Source organism: Siniperca chuatsi, linkage group LG1, assembly GCF_020085105.1.
Source record: "Siniperca chuatsi isolate FFG_IHB_CAS linkage group LG1, ASM2008510v1, whole genome shotgun sequence".
Taxonomy (NCBI): Eukaryota; Metazoa; Chordata; class Actinopteri; order Centrarchiformes; family Sinipercidae; genus Siniperca; species Siniperca chuatsi.
In genome coordinates, this window is record NC_058042.1 from 27,402,970 (window position 1) to 27,429,848 (window position 26,879).

A 26,879-nucleotide genomic window follows, 5' to 3' on the forward strand; every position below is an offset into this window, starting at 1 on the left:
AATGAAATACTTGGCATGGCATATGTAAGACATTTACTTGTCTTACTTGATGGCGTTTGGAATGATTCAGTTACTCAATTTGTTCATTTACAACAAAGAACAAAGTGGCATATCTGCACAAAGATTATAACTTAATACTGGCAAATGTAAATCATTTATTCCAATGACAATTTTAACTTTCACTTATGTGACTGAAAGGCTTTGTCATGGAGGTTATTGGCCGACTCGAATGAATGAATGAATTTGAATATTAACTCCTTGTATTAAAAATAATATTTTTGTTTCATTAAGTATACAAATGACAATTTCATGACACCAGCCTTTAAAATGTAACATTTACACTGACAATAACATTGTGTAGTTTTCTCAGAACATTTCTATCTAAGATACTAAGTCGGGTGTTATGTAAAATGTTATCATGGAATTGGTTTTATGCAACAAAATTTAATCAGGGTTGCACTGTGTACACACCCTGTAATTGAAACTGAAAATTAATATTAACTTGACTTATGTTTTTTTGCAACTTTGATTATGCAACAGCTACTGCTAAATATACCAAAAACAATGGAACCCAAACAGTTTGTAACATGGACACAAGAAAAATGATTTGGGGCTTAACATTATAAATGTTGCAATATTTCAAATAATCTAATTAGCTGATGTTGATGGCTGGCCATAGATTACTGATGTTGAAAGTAAATGTTATTTTTTGCCATCTACCATGTAGTAAGGAATGTGAAACAAAAGTAGTAGATACAAAAGTATTACCACTTACCCTGCAAGGCCTCCTGACTCCATGTGATTGGCCAGCGTGACATCATGTGACCACACATCAAACTGCCACTTGCGAAGGCCAATGACACCGCAGAGCACATTGCCCGAGTGCACGCCCACTCTCATGTTGATATCCACTCCTGTGGCCTCCCGTACCTGCCTGGAGAAGTTTCACAGCAATACTAAAGCTCATTGTTGTTGAAGGTTGTGTCTATATGCAGAACACAGTCCTTAAAGGCACATTAACATTCGCTTAGACTTTCCTACTGCTGTAATACATTATTTTAAATAGCATTTAAAATAACATGAGCTATTCTAGGCATTACTGTGCAAGATTTTTTTTTTAAGTAACTGGTTTCCCTAAACTAGAGACATGACTAAGAATGACTCATCCTACAGTCCACTATTAAAGATATACCACACTATTCTCTGAGAGGTTCCACAAATATCTTTTCACATTTTAATTACATAATTCCTCTCAAAACTAAGTGTGCTTATTACATCTCTGTAAAGAGTTGAATCGAGAGGCACTATATGTTTCAATTAGGTTGCCACAAACTCACTTGATGGCTTCACACATGTCCAGGCCCATTTTGACGCAGTTCTTGGCATGTTTAGGCAGAGAGACTGGCAGCCCTGATACGCAGTAATAGCAATCTCCAAGGATCTTGATTCTCATGCATTCATTTTCCTATGAAAAAAACAAAACAAAATACTGTTTTATGCAACCAGGCAACTAATTTAAAAAGTTGACTGGTTGCATAAACTGTGGGTAAGCAGATAGACAGGATATGTACACGAGCCAACACATGGGAGCCGCTCAATACAACCACAGTCTTGCAGTACTGAGGTTAAAGTGCCTTGGTCATGGCTTAATAAGAAGAGAGTATTTCCTGGTTCACAACCCAAACCAGATTTTCCCAGCTAGTTTGAGGTTTGTTAGCTAGTATAAAGTTGTTTGTAATAATGGCATAAAGAAAGTTTGAATGATAACTCACCTTGGCAATTTGGTCAAACTTGCCAAACAATTCATTGAGCATAACGACAAGCTCTTTGGGAGAACAGTCACTGGCCAATCGGGTGAAGCCAACAATGTCGGCATATAGAATACTGAAAGAAAGAAATAATACAATGAGAGTTTAACACACACAAACACACTCACATAAACAGAGATAATGTCTGCTGTGACATGTAAAATATCATGTATCTAGCAAATAAGATTGTTATTAGTTTTGATGATATAAAGAATAAATCTATTTTACTAACATCTCCCCAAAACGAGACCTCACGCAGACCAAAAGGGTGCTTTTATGTTTGCGTTATGACGTTTTACTTCAACACAACGGATAACTGGTGAGCAATATATCCATGTAACGTCTGTCTATCTGTAATGCCTTGTGATTTACATGTCCAGACAGGAGATCATCCCTATCACCATCATCCCCAAAGCCATCATGACATGCAGGAGCTTTTTCAATCAGTCAATCAACTGATGAGGACCACCTGAATGCACTGTTAGCAATCAACCAGTGTGGAATGGATTGGAGCATACTAGGGGCCATAAAGCTTACAACATTTGTGCCCGATTTTCTCTGCACAGCCTTGACGGCCCATTATGAGCCATTATGACCATTATGGCACCTGAATTGGGATGCAGGATTTCAGCCAAAAAGCTCCTGACCCACGTCCCATTAACCTCTAGCAAACCTGATCAGTGACTGATTAAAAAGGCCTGTCTAGATCAATGCTGAATCAGCTGGTCAGTGGACCACAGAGGGACACTGATATCTCATCTGACCTCTGAAAGACCCCGACACCACAAGGAAAAACAGCTGGAAGTTTGGCAAAAGCCCAACACGCACAGAGCACCTGACCTGCCTCCCTGCCTTAGTATGGCAGGCAAAAGTGGGAACGGAAAATCTAACCATTCCAATGTAAGCCCCGGGGAACACCATGCTCATCTCAGTGAGCTACAGGACATGTCAACAATTGTGATGAATGCTGTGCTAAGTTACAGCATGATGGGATATATTTAATTTGACTTTGAGATGGGAACTCACTGACACATTATTGTTTTCTCTGCAAACTGATGTTACTATCAATTAAATCCAAGTATAACCACAGTTCACATCATTTCTAACTATGTACATAAATATTCAAAACAAACTCCACCACAAATATCCATTGATCTGTGTGTGATACAATTATCCACAGAGCACTACATGTAGGCTGTTGCATGAATTTAACTTGTAACACATCTAGCCGGGGCTGATTACCATCGCTGGCTGGTTGCAGCCTGGCCTGAGCACAACTGCCCGTCTGCTGACCAGCAGAGGGACACAGATACTGCACCTGACTTGATCCTGTTCTACTGCCTGGCTGAAAACGGCCAGGTGCTTCATGAGACAGACAGCACAGCTAATGACTAGTCTGACTGGGGTAATTATAGGGATAGGTCAGGGGTGCAGCCTATCATTCTACACCTTCTTACTGTGGCCCTAATTGAATGTGACTGATGCCTTCAAAATTACCTCTTGATTAAGTCTTAAGTCCAAAAGTTCAGTGTCTAAATATTCTGAAAGACAAGTGGACGTGTGGATATTAACAGCCCAATCACTTTCTGTGTTTTTGTTATCTGTGTTGCCATTAAAATTTTATTTTATGCCAGTCTTACATCTTTCAATTAAACTGATCAGAACAGAAATTGCCAAAATTTGACAAAAACAAACAAACATTTGCATTGAAAAAACGAAGAATGAAGAACGAAGCTAAAGAAGCCACAACTAAGCTTCTTAAGAAACACTATAATGCAATTCCCATACTGAGGTAAGGCCGACAATGTATCTTGCCGACATTTATCCGAAAAAATGAGCTGGTGAGCCATCTGCCAAAGTTCAGTTTAAGCTGACACAATGTCTGTCAGCACTTGCTAAATTAATAAACCCTCGTAAAACAAAGAGCTGTAACTGGGTCACTGCTCTGAAAACAGACAGACATACTAATCTCCAGCGTTACGAGAAGTGGTCACAGAAATCTGCTTTTTGTGTGCACTTTTTTGCTTTTGTGCCTCATCTGTTTTATGAAGTGATGTGCATAGAAAAAGCATAAATACGAGTTTCCCTGGGAACTACGGAGAATTTATAAGATTGAGAACACAGGCCGAGGAGACAGACAGAGAAATTAAGTCAGTCTGAAATATCAAAACATAGCAAGCTTAAAAACATTGTAGTTTAAAAAGCTAGTTTTTCTCCTTTCAGATTAGAGATAATATGAAGCTAGCGGTAAAACAGATATGTAATAAAATCTCTTTTTTTTAAGCTGTAGTTTAAGTTTTTCACAAGTCTGTCATACTGGTTATAAGTCATAGCCCCATCTGAAGTGATTTATTTTACGTTTTCCCAAATGTAGTCTTTGATTGTGGTCCGAGAATCTGTCTCCTGTTACCAGTTGTAAGCAGTGCAGGTTCAGGCCACAGCCACTTGTTACTTTCAAAATCTCAGGCAGGAGAGTCAATATACTTCTATTGATACCTTACAAAAATCAAAAATATGTAGAAAGACATCTGAATGTCCTCAAAATGTCTTGATTGTTGATCAATAAGACATGCTTTTTAATCATCCCTTTAAGTGCATGGTTTGCCCAGTAAAACAAGGCTTCCATAATGAGGTGATCCTTTATAACAAGGTCTAATGAATGAAAATCTATGGCTTTCCATGTATTTTAAGGTGCTTTGTGGTTGTACCTGACATTCTCGTGCCTCTTTACATAAAGACTGTGGAAGTTGTTATCTTTGACGAGTCGCTGTTGCTCTTCTTTGTCTTTACAGTCTTGCAGGCGCTCCATGATTGCCAGCTTCATCTTCATGGAAATGTAGACTGGCAGCACAGACTGCAGCAGGTTCTCCTGCAAACACACAAACACACACAGTTAGTTATATAACTTATTTGACCGTCACACTCAACGTACAGTGAAACCCTGAAATGAAAAAAGGCCGACCTGGGAACAGCCAGAACACACACACACACACACACACACGATCACAAGCACACCCTTAAGCTTTTAATTGGAATTTAGAGCAGGTTGGTTTTTAAAAGGAGCCAGCATGTTCATACAGGTTTAAAAGTGTGGTGGTACCAAATACGTTCAAACACTATATCACCATGCTGTCATCATAGCCAAATAATGGTGAACATGACAAAGTGGAAGAATTTTCCAGACTCTGCTAGTAGTATTAGCCAGAGGTCTGAGAAGTGTTCAAAGTTCAATGGCTTGATTAAGACAGGAATCTGAAGAGGCAACTTCTTAAGAAATGATTAATCCCTCTTCATACCACCAGAGGGGCGTCAGGTTAGATCATCTGACCACACTGGTTGAGTCAAGGCTTGTTAAATTTATCTACAAAATGCTTTTTATATAATACAGTCACTGCAAAGTGCTTTAGAATGCACAAGTGGATGTAAATAGAGATGCCCGAGAGAACACGTATGACAAATTTTAAGGTATGAGACCAAAGCAATGTGTGTGTGTGTGTGTGTGTGCGCGCGCGCGCACCAATTTGTGTCTGTGAGAAAGAAAGAGGGAGATGTTTGCGTGTTTCTGTGTGTATCGATAAATGAGTACTTGTAGATTTACTAGAAAACATTGCCTTTAACCTTTTCCACAATTTGTAGTGTTGCAAAGTGAATTCAAAATCAATTACAGATTTTTTTCTGACAAAAGTTAATATTTTGTTTTAGAACTGTGCTTGAAAGTGTAATATACATTTCTCATTTAAACAGGTACTCAAGTATACAACCATGTGAGTCATAAATATGTACTTCAGCAAATAAAACCTGGATTTTGTAATTTTTCCCCCCTAATCTTTCCTTAATATTTGCACAAGATAGGTCAGGAAGGATGAAGTGTGTGTGTGTGTGTGTGAACAGTTATATTCAATTTAAATGGGATTTAGTTCTGGGCTTCAGCCGGGCCACTTAAGGACATTCACATTCTTGTTTTAAAGCCATTCCAGCGCTCATTTGGCGGTATACTTCAGGTCATTGTCCTGTTGGAACACACATTGTCTTCCCAATCTAATATACAACTAATAATTAACTCTTGAAGAATCTCCTTTATTTTCACGATTCATGGATCCTTCTATTTTCTTTTGCAAGTCAATAGACCTAAATACCCCCCACCCCTTTGGCATGATGTTACCACTGCCACACTTCATGGTATGCAAGGCGTGTTATATGGCTACTGACTTGTGCCCATTTTTGTTTTGACACAGTGCTTTCCATTACAGCAAAAGTTCAGATTACTTTTCATCAGACCACAGGATCTTTTGCTTTAACATGTCACGTGTGCTGTGACAGTGTGCTGTCACGAGCATGTTATTTCCCTGGAGTGTTTCTGGACACTTTCCAGGCTGTACAGACATCTTAAGGACTCAAAATAATGAAACTGCACCATAACTTAATTTAGAGTGTTAATGCAAAGCGGTGAATATGTTTTGACTCAAAACATTCCAGCTTTTAACTTTTCACATTTTTAAAATTGAAATTGACATTTCGAGTTAGCGTATGCAAACCAAAAACAAAATAATCCAAATTTAATCATTTTTAAATGTGGGAAAGGTCCAAAGGGTTGAATACTCACGTAAGGTAATGAATTTTGTGTGTAAGTGTGCGTCTGTCTGTGTGTGTGTGTGTGTGTGTGTGTGTGTGTGTGAACTTGCTCCACTCTGCTGCAACCTGAACTGGTCCCATTCACTCTGGCTGACCTCTTACAGGGTTCAAACGATCCTTTTAGTTTCCCCAGAGTCTGAAACATGAAAACTCACCTCTCATAAAGTGGCCTTTGTATAGATGAAGGTGGGCAGCTGCAGGATGTGTCACATGATATAGTGCTGCTCTAAATGTTATCCATTAGTCTTTTATTTCTAAATGAATACAATTACTTATGTATATTACATATCTTAAATATGGGGGGAAAAATGCATTATTACTGAATGCATGGAGTGACACACATTTACTTTGATTTATGGGAAAGCAGTTGGTGTAGAGGGGTCAGCAGTGTTTGAAAGAATTTCATTAGTATTGGTTTCAAAGGGGAGTGTTACTGTCACACAGTTTAAAAAGACATTTTTGACGTCTTTCACACCCTGCCAAGAAACATCAACACACTGGGCTGCTGAAATTAATGTGGGAACACAATGTGAGTTCCTCATTGGTTCCCCCATTTGGAGCCGTTTTGGAGCTTCCCCCACCATGCTTTTATGTCCCTGTTCTCTTTGGCTAACTTTGTGCACCAGGCTCCCTTTTCTCAGCCCCCAATTCAAATACAACAGGAGATTTAAATGTTAACGATTATATCATTCCTTTCTGTCCTACTAGGCAACACAACAGCTTCCCCGTCAGAACGCTTTATGTCCTGTACTACAGCCATAACAAATGACAAAAGGAAAAAATGTATTTTAAAAATGCCTCTGAAGTCAAAGCAAGTCAGCACAGACACATCTAATTTAAAAGGCATCACAGGAAAATCTAATTTGAGAAGGATTTGTTAGTCGCAATGAAAACATCCATGGAAGAGTCAACATGAGGCCAGCCAAAGGCAAAGCTTAAAAATGAAATAAAATTATAAGAGTATGGCAATAACAATTACATATGAGCTATTTTCATCATTTGTCTGTAATGTTTGTTTCCATTCAGTGAGGTTACTAAAATACAGATGATGCAGTAAAATAAAAAGGTATCAAAATGCTTATCACAATTGGCTTTGAATACAGTACACTTTTCCGAAATAGTGGAAAGAAATAGTGCATTGTTTTTTCTCTCTTCAAGATTCTATAATGGATCATTACTCGACGAGAGTGTGTATGGATGTCGTGTGGGCCTAATTCAACCAAATGTGTGGGATGAGAGGCTAAAGCAATTTTATTTCACAATTTTACTATTTACATTTTGCCGATTTTTATTACTTGTGTCTAAAGTAGACTGAAATATTTTTCTTTCATATGTTTAGTGTAATTGTACCTTTTGTGTCTTAATGCATGTGTTAATCATTGTTGCTGTACCTTTCTTAATGAGGATATGCGGACTGTTGCAGTAGGTGATTTTTTACACAAATATATAAAATAATCCAACATAAATATGTTTATTTTTACAATACTTACACTAATGTAGTGAGCCAAACTTTGAAAGGTTTTGGTAACATACTGTAGGCTTTCATATTTAAATGGCCATACAGAGTGAAGCTTATAAACTAGTCTTTGATAGCCTGTGTGTTACACTAACCTGTTGCCTCTTTTCTATCTCCAGCTTCATCCGCATGCTCAGGCACCTCAAGGTGTCTTGAAAGGTCTGCCTCAGGGTTTTCTCCATCAGGACCTTATGGAAGGCTCCCACCACACTGCCACACAGAAACACCACTGCATTGGACAGCAGCTACAGAAACAGACACAGTAGCAGATGTTAGAGCTTGAATGGAAACACCAATATGCACGCATGCAAGTCTCTGAAGCCCTGTGTGTCCCTGCTGGATTGGGACTTGAGAAATTACTCATTAACAACAACTACTTTGTTAGTTGCTTTACTTTCATATTCTGTTTTTTTTTTATTGTGTCTGACCCTGGCCAAACATTGTATATTCAAAATTGTCTTAATTTTAGCTTTATTTTGTTAATACACATTTGTGTTTGTTAAGGTTTATCTTCACCATAATAAAAACTATTTAGATTTACACGTCTACATGTCCATCGGTCTGTCTATGATTGTTGGATATCTGAGTACCATATTCAAAGTCTTCCAATACAATACTAGATAATAAATGATCTATCTTTTAAAATAACGGTCCATGTTTTATTATTGGATATATGTTCAAATAAAGTCATTGTTATCTCCCACAGTTTAAGTGTTAGGGTATTTAGTCTTGGTAAAGTTATAGTGTTTAATTACTGTCTACATTATGTCTAAATTCTGGTCATTTTTTGGGGGGTTAAACTTAATGATAAAGAATATTTACACTAAACTAACTAAAAAAACTGAACTGCAGCTTCATTAAGAAGATAACATTGGCCTTAAATAACCCATATTGGCTTTAATTCTTCAATACACAGCTGCAGACTGATACTTTAGCATTACAGAAGCATGTCTACAACATAATGGCATAGTTTTTATCCAACTGGTTTTACCTGGTTGGCAAGGTCAGGAGTGGGCGGTTTGTTGTCAATGGTGAGGCGCAGTGTGAGGACCAAGATGTGGGAGAGTGAGGAGATGACGCTCAGCACCACAGCGTAACACAACTGGAATGGCAGCATGGTGTACACGGTGAAGATGATGAAGAGGAAGAAAGGCACCTGGAAACATAAAGGTTCCATTATTTCAACCTGTTGTGCCAAGACTAAATCAGATTCTACTAAATGCTGCGTTCATTCACTTATGTTAAGTAATATGGTGCCTGAAAAGTGTGGTCACACAACTCAAGAAACTTAATACATACTATAGACCTATTATCAGCAAATACTGTGCCACATTATAGAAATACACACTAGAAAATGTGATTAACCAATGCAAGTTTTCTTTTTTTAAATGATGTGTCATCCAAATATTAGAGATGTGAAATATTCAAGAATTACAGCTTAGAATAAATAAATAAATAAAATAAATAGAGCTTCTTCACATCTGTCTAGACTGTATTTGTTGTGTAAGATTTCCATGCCTGCATGTGTAACCTGTGAGGATCATACTCTAACCATGACTTGCAACAAAAATATAACTTTAATCTGACTGTCTGGGAGTTGAGGTTACCTGGTCCCAAGGCAGGATGATGGGGCCGCAGAAGATGAAGGTGTAGCCCATTGTGAGGTGTGTGGCCCATACAATCAGACCCAGCAGACGCCTCCATCTCTGTGAGATCATCTCTGTACTCACCAGCACAAACACGGCCAGAAACACACACAGGCTGCCGCTCACCACGCTCACAAAGGCACAGTGCTCCTTTGCACTCTGCTCCAGCAGCAAGGGAGAACGAGAAAAACAAAACGCACATTTTATCACAATACAGTGATATAAAACTAGTCATACTGACTTGTTCAGTTTCTTTCAGTCAATATGAATGAGGGTCAGTTTGTTGTAATTGTTCATTCTCATGCAGGTTTCCTGGGTTTGACATATGTCATACTGACATTTTTACTATGGACAGTTTGTATACAAACTGTCCATAGTAAAAATGGTATTTCATAGAATACTATATACATATTACAATTACTAGTACGTATGAGTTAGCTTTAATAGAAGACAGTTACCATTTTTATAAATTAGTCTTTAAGACAACATTAGGCAACTTGCAGAGGGACAAAGGGATCATGCAGTTGATGCCTGACGTGCAGGTACATCAATCAAAAACATTGTCTCAAAAAGCATCATAAGTAGACCCTCACCAACACTGACTGAAAAAGTTTACAGAATATTTGCTTTACAAAACTGCAAGCTACACTCTCAAACAAGACCATTGGTTTTAATCAACACCTTCACGAGTCTCAACAAAAACCAAATATTATGGGCTTCACCAAATTGGTATAATGCAGGGCTATTGTATTTTTTTTAAATGGTAAGTCTGTTATTTTGTCCACCCCTATGTATATATACTCAAATCTAGTACCAACTAAAATAAAATTCTTGCACACGTGCTTATATTTTTAATCAGTAGTTCATTGCTTGGGTTTCTGACTGATGAATCTGTACTCTGAGTAAGTAAACCTGAGGTTTTAGTTGAGTATAAGAAGCTCCCGAGAGCCATTGATATTCAGCCTGAGCATTGTGTATGTAGGAGTTCTTTCTTCACATCTGTCTCTGCACCTGTTTGCTCCAGGCCACCATCTTCCTGATTAAGTTACTATACAGTGTGAGGAAGCATGTTTGCATGTACAGTATGTGTCTGTGCTTGTGTGACTATCAATGCATGTTTGTGCTGTGCATGTAAATGCATGCATAAAAGAAACAACAAGGTTTGTCCAAGTGTACACATATGTGTGATTGTCTTGGCGTATGTGGGTGAGAGAGTGGGTGTCACTGGAAAAGCACGAGAGAAAAAAAGGGGTTAAAAGAGAGCTCAAGAGTGAGACGGATGCACAAAGTCAGTGTTAATGGATCTCTGCTCAGAGAAGGCCATCTCTGCATTGTATATTGAGCTTTCTGGTTACCATGGCAGCATTGGAAAAGGCCAGATCTCAACTAACGCACTTTCTACTCCCTATGTAGCTGTGTGTCTTGACAAAACCTTTTTGTAGGTGGAAAAAGAACAATTATTCTATATGAATAGGAGCTAAAACCACGTGAACAGATGCAGTGGCAATGTTCAACACATGGCACACCAAGGACTATAAAACTCACATGAAACTAGATGTATAATTTCTGTACAGTCTTTCAGTTATACTGTATGTCTGCAGGTTCTTACTAATAGAAAGCTTTTTTTATATAGATAAACAGCAATATTTACACTGTGCTCTGTACTGTATGTCTATTGTTTTTTGTTTTTTTACACTAAATGTGCAAATGTTCCTGTTGTTCAAAATTCTTGATAGCGTCCTCTCACAGCTCTTAGAAACATATAAACCCATTGTATTCAGATATCATTTTAAGAACCCAAACAGCACGCTGCTTAATAGCATCTCTCCATCCAATCAGGGCCTGAGACTGGTTCTCCTAGACTGGTTCCACGAGTGGCACTTGGAACATCGGCTCAGCCAGTTTCCCTCTCAGCATTGCTCTTTATCCGATGTCGATTGGAGAGGAGTTATATAAGTTGACAGTGACTTTCTGACACTGGTAGCCACCCCCAAACAGGCACCCTGACCCTCCTTTGCATTTAACAACAGCGTTATACAAGCTCCATCATAGCATTTTCTCTTAACTGTTCTGTACCCCTGGCAACTGTGTGTGCGGGAAGACAGCTAAGAAGAAAGAGGAAAAAAGCAATAGAAGGATCGAGTGAGGGAGTAAGTGAATTTTGCATATTTAATGTCATTCAATTTACAATCTAGGAGTAACTAAAATGAATGAGAAAGTTGCAGGACATAAAATTGTGTGTGTGTGTGTGTGTGTTTAGAGAGTGAGTATACACATGTGCACATGAGGATTGAGCCATTTCAAAGGACTGTGTGAGAGTGAAAGATCTTTATGTACAAGCACAATGACAATGAGAAAGGGAGTGTGCCGGAGAGTCAGCAGCAACACAATAGAAGGAAGGTTAAGAGGTTTTCTCCAACAGAGGGAAAGTAATATAATCTCCGGTGACAGACGCTGTCAGTTCACTATATGAACTGCCGGACTGCTCTGCTACCCGCCATCATGCCAAAACCAACAGCATGCCGCCAATCAGCCGAAGTCAATGAATACCTGCCTTTTCTTGTCACAGCCAGAACCATGAACACACAAACACTCTCTACACTTTGACAGCTACATTGTTTTAACCACCATTTTATGTCTTAGTGCATTCTTGAGTCATTTTTTCCCTTTTCAGTTTTCAAACAAAGCTTATAAAGATGATTTAGGTTATTACTGCATCAGGGTAGTGTATCTAGCAGGGAGACTGTGCCTCACTGAATAGGCCTATGCTCAAGTCCCCATGTCAGCAGGCATTTCCTCAAAGTATTTTTTTTAGCAAAACTGAAGCACTACCAGCCCCAGGGCTACTGTTCTGTGGCTCACCCTGACCTCTGACCTCTCTGCAGAGAAAGGCAAGACAATTTCCTGACAGAGAAGTTATCATTAGAATTAATAAACATGTGCCTGATGTTGTTTAACTGATGCATCTCTAACCTGTCCCCTTTTCTAATCTAGGTAAAGCAACTGAAATATGCATTCTCTATTTTCGTGTCTATTTCAGCGATGTCCTCCTTCACATTCAAACAGTTACACAATCACTCACTCACTCATTCACACTTCTGGGCAGCTGTGCTGGTAGTGAAGGGGAGTTAAGTGCTTTAAGTAGTTGTCGAGGGAAGAGGAGAGAGTTTTTCATTTGACACATTTTCACAGCCAACCTAGGGATTCAAACTGACCACCCAGCCGCATCCTGCCTCTCTAAACGTTAGGCTACTGCTGTTGTCCTAATGTGCCACATTAGTCCCCATACACTAACAAACTCAAAGAATCCTCTCTGCACCAACAAAGCGACAAACAAATACTAGAGGGCTGTGAATCTCTAAAATTATTCTCAATCTCGATACATCTTAACTTCTGATTTTCATACTTTTGTATACTGTATTTTAATACAGTATTACAATAATACTGTCATATACTATTTGCATTTCACAGTCCAAGTGGTTTCTGTGTGATGTACACACTTACCTGTACAATCTAATGCAATCCAATACAACAGCCCTCCCATAACATTTATCTTTACAAAGCACATAATGTTCTGTTTTTGGTGATTTGGTTATAGGTGGTGTTGTACTGGACTACATTATACCGAGAGGTGTTTCTAATTTTTTGTCCTTTACCATTTACATACATGAGGGGGGGGGCAGAATGTTAGAAACACATCTCAATATAATTCAGTCCAGTAGATCACTACCACTAACTATGGCCTCAATGCTTAAACATATGCCAACCTAATTCAAAAAATGTTCGCAGCCTTTAACGTACACCATTAAGCCCTAGACAGCGATTACAACTAGAGCGTTGGAAAAATTACTTTAGAAAACAATATAATGTAAATAGATGTAACATAAATCACATCATGGAAGAGAGCCATGGTTAATGTTATTTGTTACACTTGTGTTTTTCCTGCTACGACAAGTCAAAATGTCTGCTGTGAAAAAGGTCTATAGACTTCAGTTAGGTGACATCTGTAAAAGGCAGCTAATTCTGAAAGGTCTTATCAATCCCTAATATCAATATTGGTAATGACCTCAGAAATCCAGTATCGTTCAGGCTATAATGAACTACCCATTAATAACATAAACGGTGGCTAAAAATAATACTTGAGCCAGGCTTCTGAAAATGTTGTTTCCTTATCTAAATTATCTTAGTTTATAGTTGATAATTATATAAGTGATCTGACCATAATGGTGTCTTTAATTTGCTTATCTGGCATAATTTCATCAATTAGCTGTCAAAGAAACAGAACATAGGATGATGTAACTATGGTCGGGGTTATAATTACCAGTGCTGGTGTGTATGTGTAACATATAGACTGTCATTGTTATAAGTTTCAGGAGAAATATCAATGTAGCCATACAGTTTAAGTCCAGTTATAGGTTACAGAAACATTTGCAGTACCTTATACAGACTACACAATTTCAGCATTGATTTCAATGCAGCCTCTGATGTTTAGTCTAATCCAATTTTGTACTGTCCATTAGAGTTGTGACGCCCCTCCCACTGTCTTGGAGGCTGTCCTGGCCAAGCTCAGCGGGCAATTGGCTGACATGGGAGGGTCGTCAGCTGATTAAGCTCACATGGGCTATAAATACATATAAATACATGGCCCATGTGTTCACTCCTGCCTCTCCCTTCCTACAACTGACATCCACCCTGTAGCACCTTCTTTTGCTTTTGCACTGCAACGCCTCTGCAGCACATTAACCATACATGATACACTGCTTTCATTGCTGACATGGCTGATCTACACACTCCATCGTTCATTTGTGTTATAATGAATGACTATTTAAGTCTATTAAGACTATATTAAGACTATTTTTAAGTAAATCTCTTGTGTATACTCCCTCCTTGTCACATTCCCTTAGCCACTTTGTGACCGAGTTACCCTGTATTCAACTCCACAATAAGAAGCATTGTGTTGACAACAGAGGCACCTTGCTCCAAGATAGAAGCACACCAGTGAAGTTACTTGAATTGTGAGTTTACTGTAACCAGGTAAGTCAGACTGGTTGGAAAAAGAGTATCCAGCATTGTTCTTTAATTACTGCGGTCGAAAACTTAGTTTGTATCAAATGTCAACACTTTGCCTTGCGCCAACTATCATCTTATGCCATTCCTACCACCCTTGCACCATGTGTACTGCAAGGGCACAAAAATATATCGAAACAAGGTAAAGTGAGGTCAGGAAAATATGCCATAGCATTTTGCCCTGTAAAATGCATTCTTGACAACCCTGTGCACATCTACACACAAAAGTATTCGTTAATGTTATTTACCAACTTACAGATGTTTTGACCTAAAGTTACACAGTTTCAATTAAAAACAAGTTGTATAATAAAATTGTTTATAATGGTAAAGTGGTTACAGCAAAGTGACAAGTGTGAAATACCCTGATATTCCCAGACTTCTCCAGAGAAATTATCAAATTTGCTGACTTTAGAAGGTGTAATTAGTAATTAATGTCTATTTGCAGAAAGTTTACAAGAACTACTGATCAATCACTCCTCTGCCTCAATGGCTGCTGATTATAGGGGTAATGTTGCACAAAATTCATAGTCTGATGCACAGGTTTTGGGTTCAGGTTACATATGTTAAATTAAATTAAATTAAATGTGTTTTCTGCACAGTGAAGAAAACACAGATACATTTTTCCATTTATTAAAAAAACCTCACTACTTAACCGTGGCTCACAGACAAATAACTCTTGCTGTAAAAATTAAAGTACTCAAACATTTGCATATGGTCAATAATCTAACCAGGATATTGGTTACTTTAACAATCTCTGTGACCAATGTGAAATCTGCAAACAGTGCAAAATTACAGTTTTTAACACGTGGATGTGAAGACTCACCAGTTGAAGGGCAAAGAAGAGGATGAGGATGATTCCACAGGAGAGCATGGAGAGGCCCAGCAGGAGCACCAGCGGCTGATACTGGCTGATGCAAGAGAATTTGCGGTATAGTGCCTCATTTTTCAGCTCCTGGTCATTCAGCAGGTACTTCCCCTTGGCTGGCATGGCTCACACTTCTTACAGAGGCATATCAGGTGTTAACAGGAGCCCCAGGGAGCAGGAGTGTGTGTCTCCACAACTTGTGTGTGTGTGTGTGTGTGGGGGGGGAGACGGAGAAGTTTGTTAAGACGAAGTCCACAGTTCTAGATCTGTTAGGGGCCCCTTGCTAGCTCATGACGCTCAAGTGAAACTTGTGTTTTTCCTTCGGCGTGGCATCTTGAATGTTGTAGCTCTCTCCCCTAGTCGTCCTCTCTGTCTCTCTCGCTGATTCTCTTCCCTTCGCTAGTCCTTTTGTGTTTTCTATCCTCTGTCTGGTGTTGGCAGGCTGATCCACCTCATCCTTTGCCAGCTACTGTGTTGCTCCCTTCAGTGGGTTTGAGTAATAAGCCCAGGGCTGTGAGACACAGAGGAGGAGGGGAGGGGAGTTTAAGAAAGGGGAGGAGAGGGATAAGGAGGAAGAGTAGGAGGAAAACAGGGACCGCTGAGGGCAGCAACAAAGGTCACCAATGATCCCACCAGGATTCGGGATGTAATGGAGCGGTGAGGTCGGCAGCTTCACTCCTTAGAGGCACATGGAGAAAAAAAGACATATTTTACCAAAGGTTTGGTGGCGCACACACACACACACACACAAAACACACAAAACACAAAACAAACACTGGCACAAAACAAACACTGCCCAAGCTAAGACTTTGAAATTTACAGAAAATAAATAAAAACGTTTTTGTTTTATAGACATATACAACTAAAAATTTGGCTTAACTGATCTGAAAAGGAATCTGGTTACAACTTATGAAAAAGGCAGGATGTAATCAGGCACTATGTGTGACTCACTGGGAATACTGTGAGAGTGAGACAGAAATATCCAGATCTGTCAATGAGCACATGCTTATTCATACCTGAACTCTGCAATTTCCACAGTACAGAAATCCTTGTCTCTGTTTACCCCAGCGTCCTGGCTAAGTTTGGCCAGAACTTTCATAGAACGCAGCCATAATGATGGGCCGGTGTGTGAATATATGCAATCCATAACTGTATGCATCATTGCATGTAAACTGGAAGACAATGGCCTTTGATTACCTGATCATCATTTTGACACTGGAAATTGAAGGATGATCTATTTCAAAACAATCTGCGAGCATCTGTGGTTTACCTTTATGATCAAAAACTAACCGTAAACATAAAGCAAAACCTGCAATATGAGCCATTTATCCTCTCTCTAAGAACAATACGTCTGCTTGCTGAGTGAGGGGCCATGTCGTATTTACACTACTGAGAGAGAATCTGAGAGAGAGAGTCTGAGAGAAGATGCCGGAAAGGCTCTGCCAAACACACACACACACACACACACACACTGTAGATATCTCTTCAAACAATTAGAGCCCTTTGGCCAAGCTGCAAGAAGACCCGATAATCACAACATACGATCCGTAGCCACCACAGTCAAGAGAGGCAGGGGCAGTGGAGCATGCATTATGTTGATAAATAAATCCTACAGCAATTCTTCTGAAAATGCTGAGATTGTAAATTCTACAAAAACTAGAGAGGGGAGAATTTCCTTGTTTCCTTCCTCTCCAGTTCTAGCCAATAAGAGCTCTATATATGCATTTGGGAGGAAGGAGGAAACACTGGCTTGAAGCTCAATAGAAATAATGTGAACTTCGCACCGCTGTCAATAGAAACCTCATTTTCTCCAGTTGCTAATATTGCTGTGTGCAGTGTGTGTGAGGCACTGCTTCATGTTTGTCCCTCACATAGCAACAGCGACAGATGCTATGTGCCATAAAAAGAGAAAAGCAGAGCAAAAAAGGACAAGGCACATACACACACACCTGTTGCTTTGTGTGTAAGTGAAGAGTCAGCCACAATGCTTCCATCTTGTAGTGATAAAATGCATTGCCACAGTCAGCGGTGTGATGACTGGCCCAATGGCAGTTTACAACCACTTTTAACTTTCCCTTTCACTGCTGCTGCTGGACAGAGCAGCCAAGAGGGAGAGCAGGGATGTAAAACACAGCACATAGCGCTGGTGGGGGATCGTGTCCTCCTCTTGCATCAATAAGAACCAGCTGGCCTGTGAGAATGAGTAGATGTTTACTGGCTGTTTACAGTGGAGGAATCATTTACTCCACATACCTATTACATGTCATGTCTAGATCTTAAACCTAGGTACGACTGTATGCAGCGCTAATGTACATTCTTAAGCATATCTTACTCTAAATGTCATCATAAATGGTAGACAAAGCAGCAATAAATACGTTAGCCATATATATTTTTTATGATCACATGCATGCGAGTGTTCATTAAAAAGGTAAAAGCCCTCAATTGATAGTCCAGGACTAGGGCTGGGTATTCAAAAATGTTTGATATCGGTACAGGTACTGATACCTTGACTCATCAAAGGAAATAGCTGTTCAAAGACCTGGGAGCAGCTGGAGAAATTGTTTTTACTCTGTGCACAAGAAGAATTAAGGGAATGACTGTGTGGGTGACGTTTTTGGTACTGGGAAATAGTGGCAGAGTGAGACCTCTTACTTTCTCTGTGCTAAAGTGCCGCTAACCCAGGTCTGACAGGTCCAACTACCTGTCGGACTGTAAGCATCACCATGCTTGCCGTCAGAAACACGCTCCACCTTGGGTCCAGGTTATCCATCTACGCGGTGGCAAGGAGAGGATGCTTCCATCCCGGTGGACAACGTGGTGAACGGACTCACCGACGAGCAGATACAGGTTAGCTGCACTGGCTAGCTAAGAAGCAGCACACAAAATTCACTTAGTTATCTGTGCCGCAACTGGTGGTAAAAACAAACAAACAGTGAACCCCGTCTCTGGGCATAACGTAGTGTTTTTCCTGCATGCCTCTACGACATGTAACGTTAAGACAGCCAATCACCAGCATTATTAGATCTGAAGCATGCTGCAAGCTTATTGGCGCACTGACGCTGATGAGATTTACTCCTTAGATATAGAAATTCAGTACCGAATTAATTTTTGGATACTCCGATATCAAAGCAATTCGATAAAAGTATCGAAGTACCCAGCCCTATCCAGGACATTAAACAAGGCAGTGGCACTTCACTTTCAACACTTGAAAGCAAAACACAAGCAATGTTAAGTCCAACATTAAGGGACAGTTAAGCTTAGGCACATGAAGCAGTTAAAACCACAACAGAGACAGTCCAGAAAGTATGTGTCTGAGAGGGAACAAGGGAGCTGTACCTACAGTAGACCTCAAGGGAAATACTCATCAATGGACCCCAGGATGGTGCTTCTCCTTTCTATCTGCTAATCTACCTTCCTACTTAGAAGAAACTACACAAGAAAGTAAAAAGAAGTCAGTGTGATGGCTCTCATGTAGGTGTCTTTCCTGTAACCCATGTTCCAATGAACAAATGTCTGGATTTTTATTGCTTCTTCGAAACTCTTTAGTACGCTGATCAACCAGTAAGTGACAAGACTGAGCATGACCAGGAAACAAGCTGAAGTACAATCGTTGATCAAAGCCAATATGTCTCTAAGCTACCCTGCTCCATTTTCCCCCTCAATGACTGAATACAACAAGGAAAGGAAGTGAAAAGGTTAATAAAATGTCACTAAATCAATGATCGAGGTCAGATGACTCAGGGACTCTCATTTACCAGATGTTAAAGCGCCTAGCAGAACCACAGGTCTTATGGTGCTGCTTTTTTGCCATGGTAACTTGGAGCATAAAAAGCACCACCATCAGACCTGTGGTTCTGCCGTAGAGTTGGGAGAACAAGGAAACAGGGATGTACGCTTCAATAGAGCCGAGTCTCTCGGCAAGCGAGGATGAATAGCTGAAACTGTGCTGCATTGACTGCCAGGTCTTTTACTATAAAAGCTTGGCAACTGAGGGAATCACATAGCAGCCTTGTAAACTGGCGTCACTGAATCCTGGAACAGCAGCCATACAAAACCAACTAACGTCACTGTGCACTTGCTGCTGAGACGCAGGAACGTACAGGCCCTCGTGTCAAAGAAAAGAGGAGGTGAAGTGTAACAGAGACTGGAAGCTGTGTGTGTGTGTGTGTGTGTGTGTGTGTGTGTGTGTGTGTGTGTGTGTGTGTATTATGTAGACAGCTTCAGAAAAACAGCAATGTGACTATAATAAGCGTGGAAAGCATGCTGGGTGGGTTATCATTAAATACACTGGGGGAGACTAAACTACTTGATTCATCAAACGTGGAAATCTGAGTTCCTTCTTTATTTTGTATTACTTTTATTATACCAAGCCATCATTTCTGTGTTGGTTATAGATTGAGTCTCCTTTTGTTTAAATACACACTACCCTGATTACTGGAAGTAATTAAGGCTTAAGTCAATATTTTTTGTATACTCTTTCTATTCACATTTATCAGTGATCCAACAAAGACATGACAATATAAAACATGTGTACTGCACATTGGGCACTGTTAGTTTTAATGCATAAAGAATCTAATCTACATGGGACCTTTTGATTATAACTGCTATTTACACTATATTAATCTATGGTAACCCTAGTGTGTTCCGAGCAGCAGAGTGACATGTTTAGACTCCCAGGAAACAAAGTAGGAGTAGGTATCTGCTGGGCAGCCTAAAAAACACCAGACAATGCCAGATGCCTAACAGGAAGCAATGCAATTGGAGGAGATCTGTCAAGCAGCTAGATACAATGCAGTCCCCAAGTATCTGGATGGTGACACATTGTGTATTGTTGTGGCTCTGTACTTTAGCATATTAGATTTGAAATGCAACACTGACTATGAGGTTAAAGTGCTGACTTTCAGCTTGAGAGGTCATTATTTATCATGAATTCATTTGAATCTTCCTCCAACCTGAGCCTGATTGAAGACCAGGAGATTTTCATTTCAAGGAAGCATGGAAAGTTCTTCATTTGAGACTGTGTCACTTAATCTGGAAATGTTCTGGTTGAATGCTGCCTGGGAATGGTCAATCCATTTCCTTTATGCCAAGTAATCACCTCATGGGTAATAAACCAGTCTTATCTATAGATCTGGTGAGATCTTCACCAAACCTATGCCCAATTCAAAGCCTTTTCATGGAGAGCAAACAGGCTGGTCTCTTTCCTGAGCAAATCACTCTGCTTTTATGGCCGTCTTTGTGTTGGCATTCAATAAGCTTGGACAAAAAAGGGACAAAGAGTGACCTCTGTAAAAGAAAACAGCGAGCCACATTTCTCAGCCCATGCTCCACAGATCCAGGGTTAAAGGCGATGCGGGTAAAGGTCAGCTAGACCAAGAGAACCAGGAAGGAATTAGGTGTCATACCATTGACAAGCTTATACTGAACAAGCGTTTAATCTACATTGAACCCATTCATATGAGACAGGCTAATCTCTGGTTGTCACCGTTAGTAGAGACTCCATTCCACAGTGTACTTTCATAGCTACACCTCTATGCCAAACCATAGAAATACACAGACTTACATTAAATACATACCAAATATAGTTAATGCCAGTTTCAGTTCTCGATGTACGCAGGCTCCCTCTTGCTGGCCCACGTGGGCTCTCTTGTTCTCTCTCTTTGTCTACTTTATTTGATCAGTTAAATATCAATATCATCAAGTTACTTTTCTGTCCATAGTTAAGACTCATATTAAAACCAGGAAATGTCCAACCCAGCATTCAACCCAGTTTATACCTTGGGATCTTATACCTGGGGTATAACAGGGCACCTTGAGAGCACACCTTTCTAAATTCAGTTAGTGATCAGCACCAATTTATTTACATCTTTTGGGACTTTTATCATATGTGTCTGCCATATTTAATAGAGATATTATTTGCCAGTTTAATATAAATGTAAAGTGGGAAACTCCTAGATGTAACCTTCTTCCAGTTGAATCACTAAGTTTCATCTTGCTCAGTGTTGAAGAGGTTAAGGCATTATAGTAAGCAAAACTTGAGTATATTTTTAATAATTTTGATTCTGTCTAGTTGATTTACTGGTCATTTGGACTGTTCTTATAAGCAAGACCAAAAAGAAAAAATATTGATTTGTCCAAAAAGGCTTGGGCTGCTTTGGAAACTGGTTGTTGTTACGATGTTAGAAGCGCATCCTAACTTTAGTATTAGTTAACGTTTTTTGATACATTTGGTAGCTTTTTAGACAACACTAGACTCATTAAAGTTTGTAATCTATGCTCAATTCTGCATTGTTTTGTGGACAATGGCGCAGGGTAATTTAAAACATCCATTTGATGACCAAACTGGGGAACTGATGATTCAACTGCGGTAAATGAAATGTTTAAGTGTCGTGGCTGACCAGCTCTGTAAAACATATGCCATTATGACAGCATATTATAGTACAGATATTAATACTTGCATTGATATAATCAATGACTTAAGTAGACTAAATTACCCAGTGTTATTTTCAATATGTACATGGGGCAAATTCTATCCTGGTCAAAAGTGGGTTGGGAGGTAGCCTACCTATGTAATCGTGCAGGAGCATACACAGAGCCTTTCCATAAACAGATGAGTGATGTATGCACAGCAATGCATGAGGAAGATTAGATTAGGCCTTCTGTCCTTTCCCATCTCCCCTCCTCTCCCAGTACTGTCTACTGGTATTGAATTAGCCTCATTCACCAGAAGGAGCTGCTGAAACCTAACAAAATTAACAGGATGCTATCTCAGCACTGATTAAAGCTTCAAATGCCACGGCCTATAATAAATACAGGAAGTGCAAGCAAGAGCACCACATGCTCGGAGGCTGGCCATTGCTGCTCAAGTGTTTCACATTTACTTCCACAAACTGGAGCCAAGTCGCACCACCAAAAGTGAAACCATCAATTTTGCTGCTTGACACAAACAGCAGTCCAAAGAGGGGTTTATTGATTTAAAGATACATAGAATTTAGATCTAAACATATCAGCCATGGGGCAAATCCAATATTGAAATAGCATTCATTGAGTTAGTCTTCGCATTTCCTTCTCATATGCTGTTTGGGTTTGAAAGCACTCGCACACTCACAAAGGAAACATTTTCAGTTACCCAAGTCATCCTTCGCATAATGACATACAAAATAGGACGAGGTTTGTCTTATTCAATGAAACCAGTTATGTTATGATTTAACATTATTTGGTAGGAAGAGGCCCCGCAAAGTTATAAACAACAACTTTGTCACAGGGAATTCTCTCTTCTCTGACAGAGACAACCCTGACTAGTAAAAGGATTTTATGTTGAAGTCAGTACAGTAGATGTCCTCTTTAAAGAGCGGCCAGCAGAATTTATTGTTAATCTCTGAACCTTGGACTTGCTGTTGTGTGAATGTGTAAGTATTCCTGTTTGTTTGTTTGTCTTTAATTAACAGTGCCTTTGTTGACAAGACAAATTCAATAAAAAAGTTTAACCTTCTCACAGTATGGATTCTGAGCTATACATGTTGTGGCAAATATTGTTGTTTAGAAATATTACTGTAGCTTTTTTTAAATCCAGCTCACTTCCACAATGTTTTTGTTTGTGCTAAAACTTTTAGCATGTATAAAACATATATAATGCACAATCATACACACTGAAAGATGAGCTTCATGGAATGTTTTGTTTCTTTTTGTTAGATCTTTTTTCCAAAAGATACATAATTTGGAAACAAACTTGAGAAGAAAAGCAGGGTGGAAAGAATGCACTACAGTGAGAGAGACCATTGTTTCCAGCTGGTGTAGCCAGCCACATCCCCATTTCAGGTTTCATAACTGGACCCGCTCTATCCTGTAACTGTGGAGCAGTAGGGCCCCTCTGTATGCCCAGCCCCTTCCACACCACCACCACCACCAATAAGAAAACCATAATTATCCCTTAGTACGCCAGCCAGCTTACTACCGGCGCTGCCATTCAAGGAGAAACCTCAACATCTGCAACCAGCGCAGCAGAGCGCTGTTTACACAGCTAAACAAAACCTAACGTGGATATCATGCACAGCTGCTGCAGCAGAAACAGGTCGCAGCTTCAGATCAGCTTGATGATGGTAATTTTCCAGGCTACCATAAAGCCCTGGCTGCTGACAGGGCCATCTGGTGCATGTTTTCTACAATCTACTGTCATAACTAGTGTTGTTTTAACTGTGTTCATGATCCATACTGTACATGCCAAACAGCATTTTGTTGAGGAGGATGAAATTCCTTTAAACACCAGAAGCTAATATGTGGAACATGAATAAGGTTTACACTGCAGTGTGTAAGTACAAAGGTTTACGAGCCAGCCTACAGTGCTTATGAGAGAGGCCCTTTGATGCTACAGAAGCAAGGATTAAGTATTCCCCACACGCAATTGCCAGGCATTAGAAGGAAAAATGTTACATGATGGTTGTCCTCATTAAACATATTCTCTGTTATCTTTGGGAAGTACCGACAATGGAGGCCACACCAGGAATGGGCAACACTGCAAGGGCTTTAGCAATAGGAAAATCCCCGTAGTGCTGCAAGTCGTATTCTCGTGTGTGTGTGTGTGTGTGTGTGTGTGTGTGTGTGTGTGTGATGCTCCATATCACCACCACACCCTCTTATGTCAGCTGTGATGTCTGACGTGCATCCTGTGGCACGGTTACTGAAAGACATAACCCTATAATGGGAACACATGAGAGAGATGTCTCCTCTATTTCTGTGACTAGTTCTCATGGGTGAATAAGGTACTGAAATAAAAAGAAAATAGGATACATAAAATCAAACATTTCTCTGTGAAATCACTAAGGCGCATAGCAGAATCTTTCACAGTAAAGGTATACTCATGCGTGTAGCTGATTTACCCATAGTAAACATATGGAGAAAGTTGACTAAGCATACAGTAAAATGCTTTCAAGTGCAGTGGAACTTTTCTGATTTGTTACAACCCCATAGTGTGGGTATATATACTCTGTCTGCAAATATTATATATATATTTTAGATTCTCAATATCCGCTCATGATTGTTTGTACAACAGGGTGAGGTCTTGTTCCACATCAAAAACAAATTAAGGTTAATGGGCCCTTGACAGCAGTGATTTATACACCACATTGACAATGGAATTACATAATATCTACTACACAATATCACAAGAAAAATGGGAGGTTACCAATCTGCTTTCAGACATACTCTATGTGTGTATGTGTGTGTGTGTGTACTGTATAGCTTGTATTGCTTTTCATTAGGCATACTCCAGACTATGATGTCTTATGTCTAGAAACCATTTAATGAAAAGAAATTTGGCATGCGTAACCTAAATTATCTCACATCTCTGCAGTTTGTGTTAACTGACTACTCAAGGTTAGCCTATAATATAAATGGACTCTGCCTGCATTGTCAAGATGGGCTTCAAATTAAAAGTTGATTTAAAGTTGATTTAAAGGTTGATTTGACTCTCGCATAAAAACAAACAAAAGTGATAATTTTCCGTGATTTATTTAGCATTCTGATTTTGGTTTTATCAGTAATTTGGTCTGTTGGCTTGATGAAGAAATCCTTGTAATAATCAGTGTTTCAAAACGTCTGTCTTTGTTTCTATCAATGGAGAAATTCAGGTAACATTCCTACAGTATTCCAACAATATTGAACATTTTTAACAAGGTAGGCTCTTCATGATGAAGAAATCATCTTGGTGCAATATTTGGGCAAATACTTAACTTTTATCTTGTGCAAACATGTCAGTAAGAATTCAGATAATTATTCCTTAGTATTCCTGTAGTGCCCTTTCTATTTTGCATCATCTGTTCCACCAGCCCCATTGAAATATCATCATAATACACCTATGGTATTCCCACATATACTCTGCATCACAGGAATATGTAAGAATATGTACCAAGCATGTTGCAATTTTGATAAGAATTTGCTTGTAATCATTAATTTGGACAGCAGAATTTTGTAACAATTTAGAAAAATGATGTTCATATGTTCATCATGATATTCTGCTGAAAGTGCATGTAGAATGATGCTATATATGTAGGTTACTGTCCAATGTCTTGCATTATTCCTTCCTATTCCTTCCATTGTGGATAACGCCCTGTTGTCCTCATACTATGTGTCAGGGAGCATTGTGCTACTATAGAAATTCTCTGCATCAATGCCACTAAAAATCCTTCACACTAATTGACAATGAGTAATTCAAAGTCAGGCAAGATGGCAATCATACACGGATCTGACGAAGAAATATAGTACTACCTACTGAAGACGTAGTCTATACTACTGTGGTCCATAACATGAGACCAATTCCCACAGTGTTTACTGGAACACAAAAAAGCAACTCTCATACTGGCCGATCTGATGTTCAAATACAGCGGTGCATTAGTTTGACATTAGACTAAAGCTTTTAGATTGAGGGGATTAAAATTCCCTGGGTGAGTCTATGCGCAGACTGTGACTTCAACAACATTTAATTCTTGTGTTAAGATATATCAAATGATGAGGCTAACTGGCTATGATAGCATTCCAACTCATTGCTGCATATCATGCTCTCTTCTCTTCCTGCAGTCTTCAAGGTCTCCAACAGAAGCATTGCAAACAGAGTGAGAAAATATTCCGTAAATTAAAGCTGGTTTGGGTTTAAAACAGGATTTTAATGTCTGCCTCTCACAAGGCCATATCTGTCACCTTTTAGCAAAAGCAACACATTCCAGTTACATCCCCAGAGTTAGATGAGAAAGATTAATATTTGAGATTCTGATTTGATTTTTAATTGAAAATTCACAGTGCTCAGATTACCACATTACATAAGGTGGAAGCGCATTACTGCAGTGTGCAGGGAAAGGTAAGAGCCACAGCCATGGTGCATGTACAGTAGAGGTTCAGTGTCTTGCTAAAGGAAATTTAAAAGCGATAAAAACACTGACCATTGACCGAAAATGGCTGAACATACAGACCAAAGATTCACGATGAGACGAAACTGTTTTAGAACGTTGCAGGCAAAGTTGCAGCAGTGTAAACTGGCCCGTCTCAGCTCGACTCAAGCTCGCTGATGGCGTCGCCTGCTTGGCGCCTGATGGCGTCGCCAGCCAATGGCGACTTGACAAGGAGCTGCCAACTTGTCGAGGAACAAATCGGTAGAAAGACAATAGTTCCTACATAAAACAAGGTCTGTGGTCTGAGTAACTGGATCATGATTTCTGGAAAGAGACATTGCTTCTTCATACTTCTATTACTACTGTGCAATATCCACCGCCTCATAATCTTAATAGGCTACACTTAACTTGACAGTTCATGCACTATTACTTACTACTTGTATTATTACATTGTATTATTATACC

General features: G+C 39.5%; 1 protein-coding gene across 3 annotated transcripts in view; it reads right to left on the reverse strand.

Moving 5' to 3' along the window:
- Nucleotides 1-26,879, reverse strand: part of adcy7 (adenylate cyclase 7) — a 55,310-nt gene that overhangs the window by 14,653 nt on the left and 13,778 nt on the right. For all 3 annotated transcript variants that reach the window (XM_044170917.1, XM_044170743.1, XM_044170828.1), the window contains exons 2-9: nt 15,493-16,212; nt 9,564-9,761; nt 8,948-9,112; nt 8,052-8,201; nt 4,517-4,677; nt 1,773-1,884; nt 1,338-1,465; nt 776-934 (exon numbers count right to left, since the gene is read on the reverse strand). In XM_044170917.1, coding sequence (XP_044026852.1) covers nt 776-934; nt 1,338-1,465; nt 1,773-1,884; nt 4,517-4,677; nt 8,052-8,201; nt 8,948-9,112; nt 9,564-9,761; nt 15,493-15,657 — 1,238 coding nt within the window. In that variant the 5' untranslated portion in view covers nt 15,658-16,212. The remainder of the gene's footprint in view (nt 1-775; nt 935-1,337; nt 1,466-1,772; nt 1,885-4,516; nt 4,678-8,051; nt 8,202-8,947; nt 9,113-9,563; nt 9,762-15,492; nt 16,213-26,879) is intronic.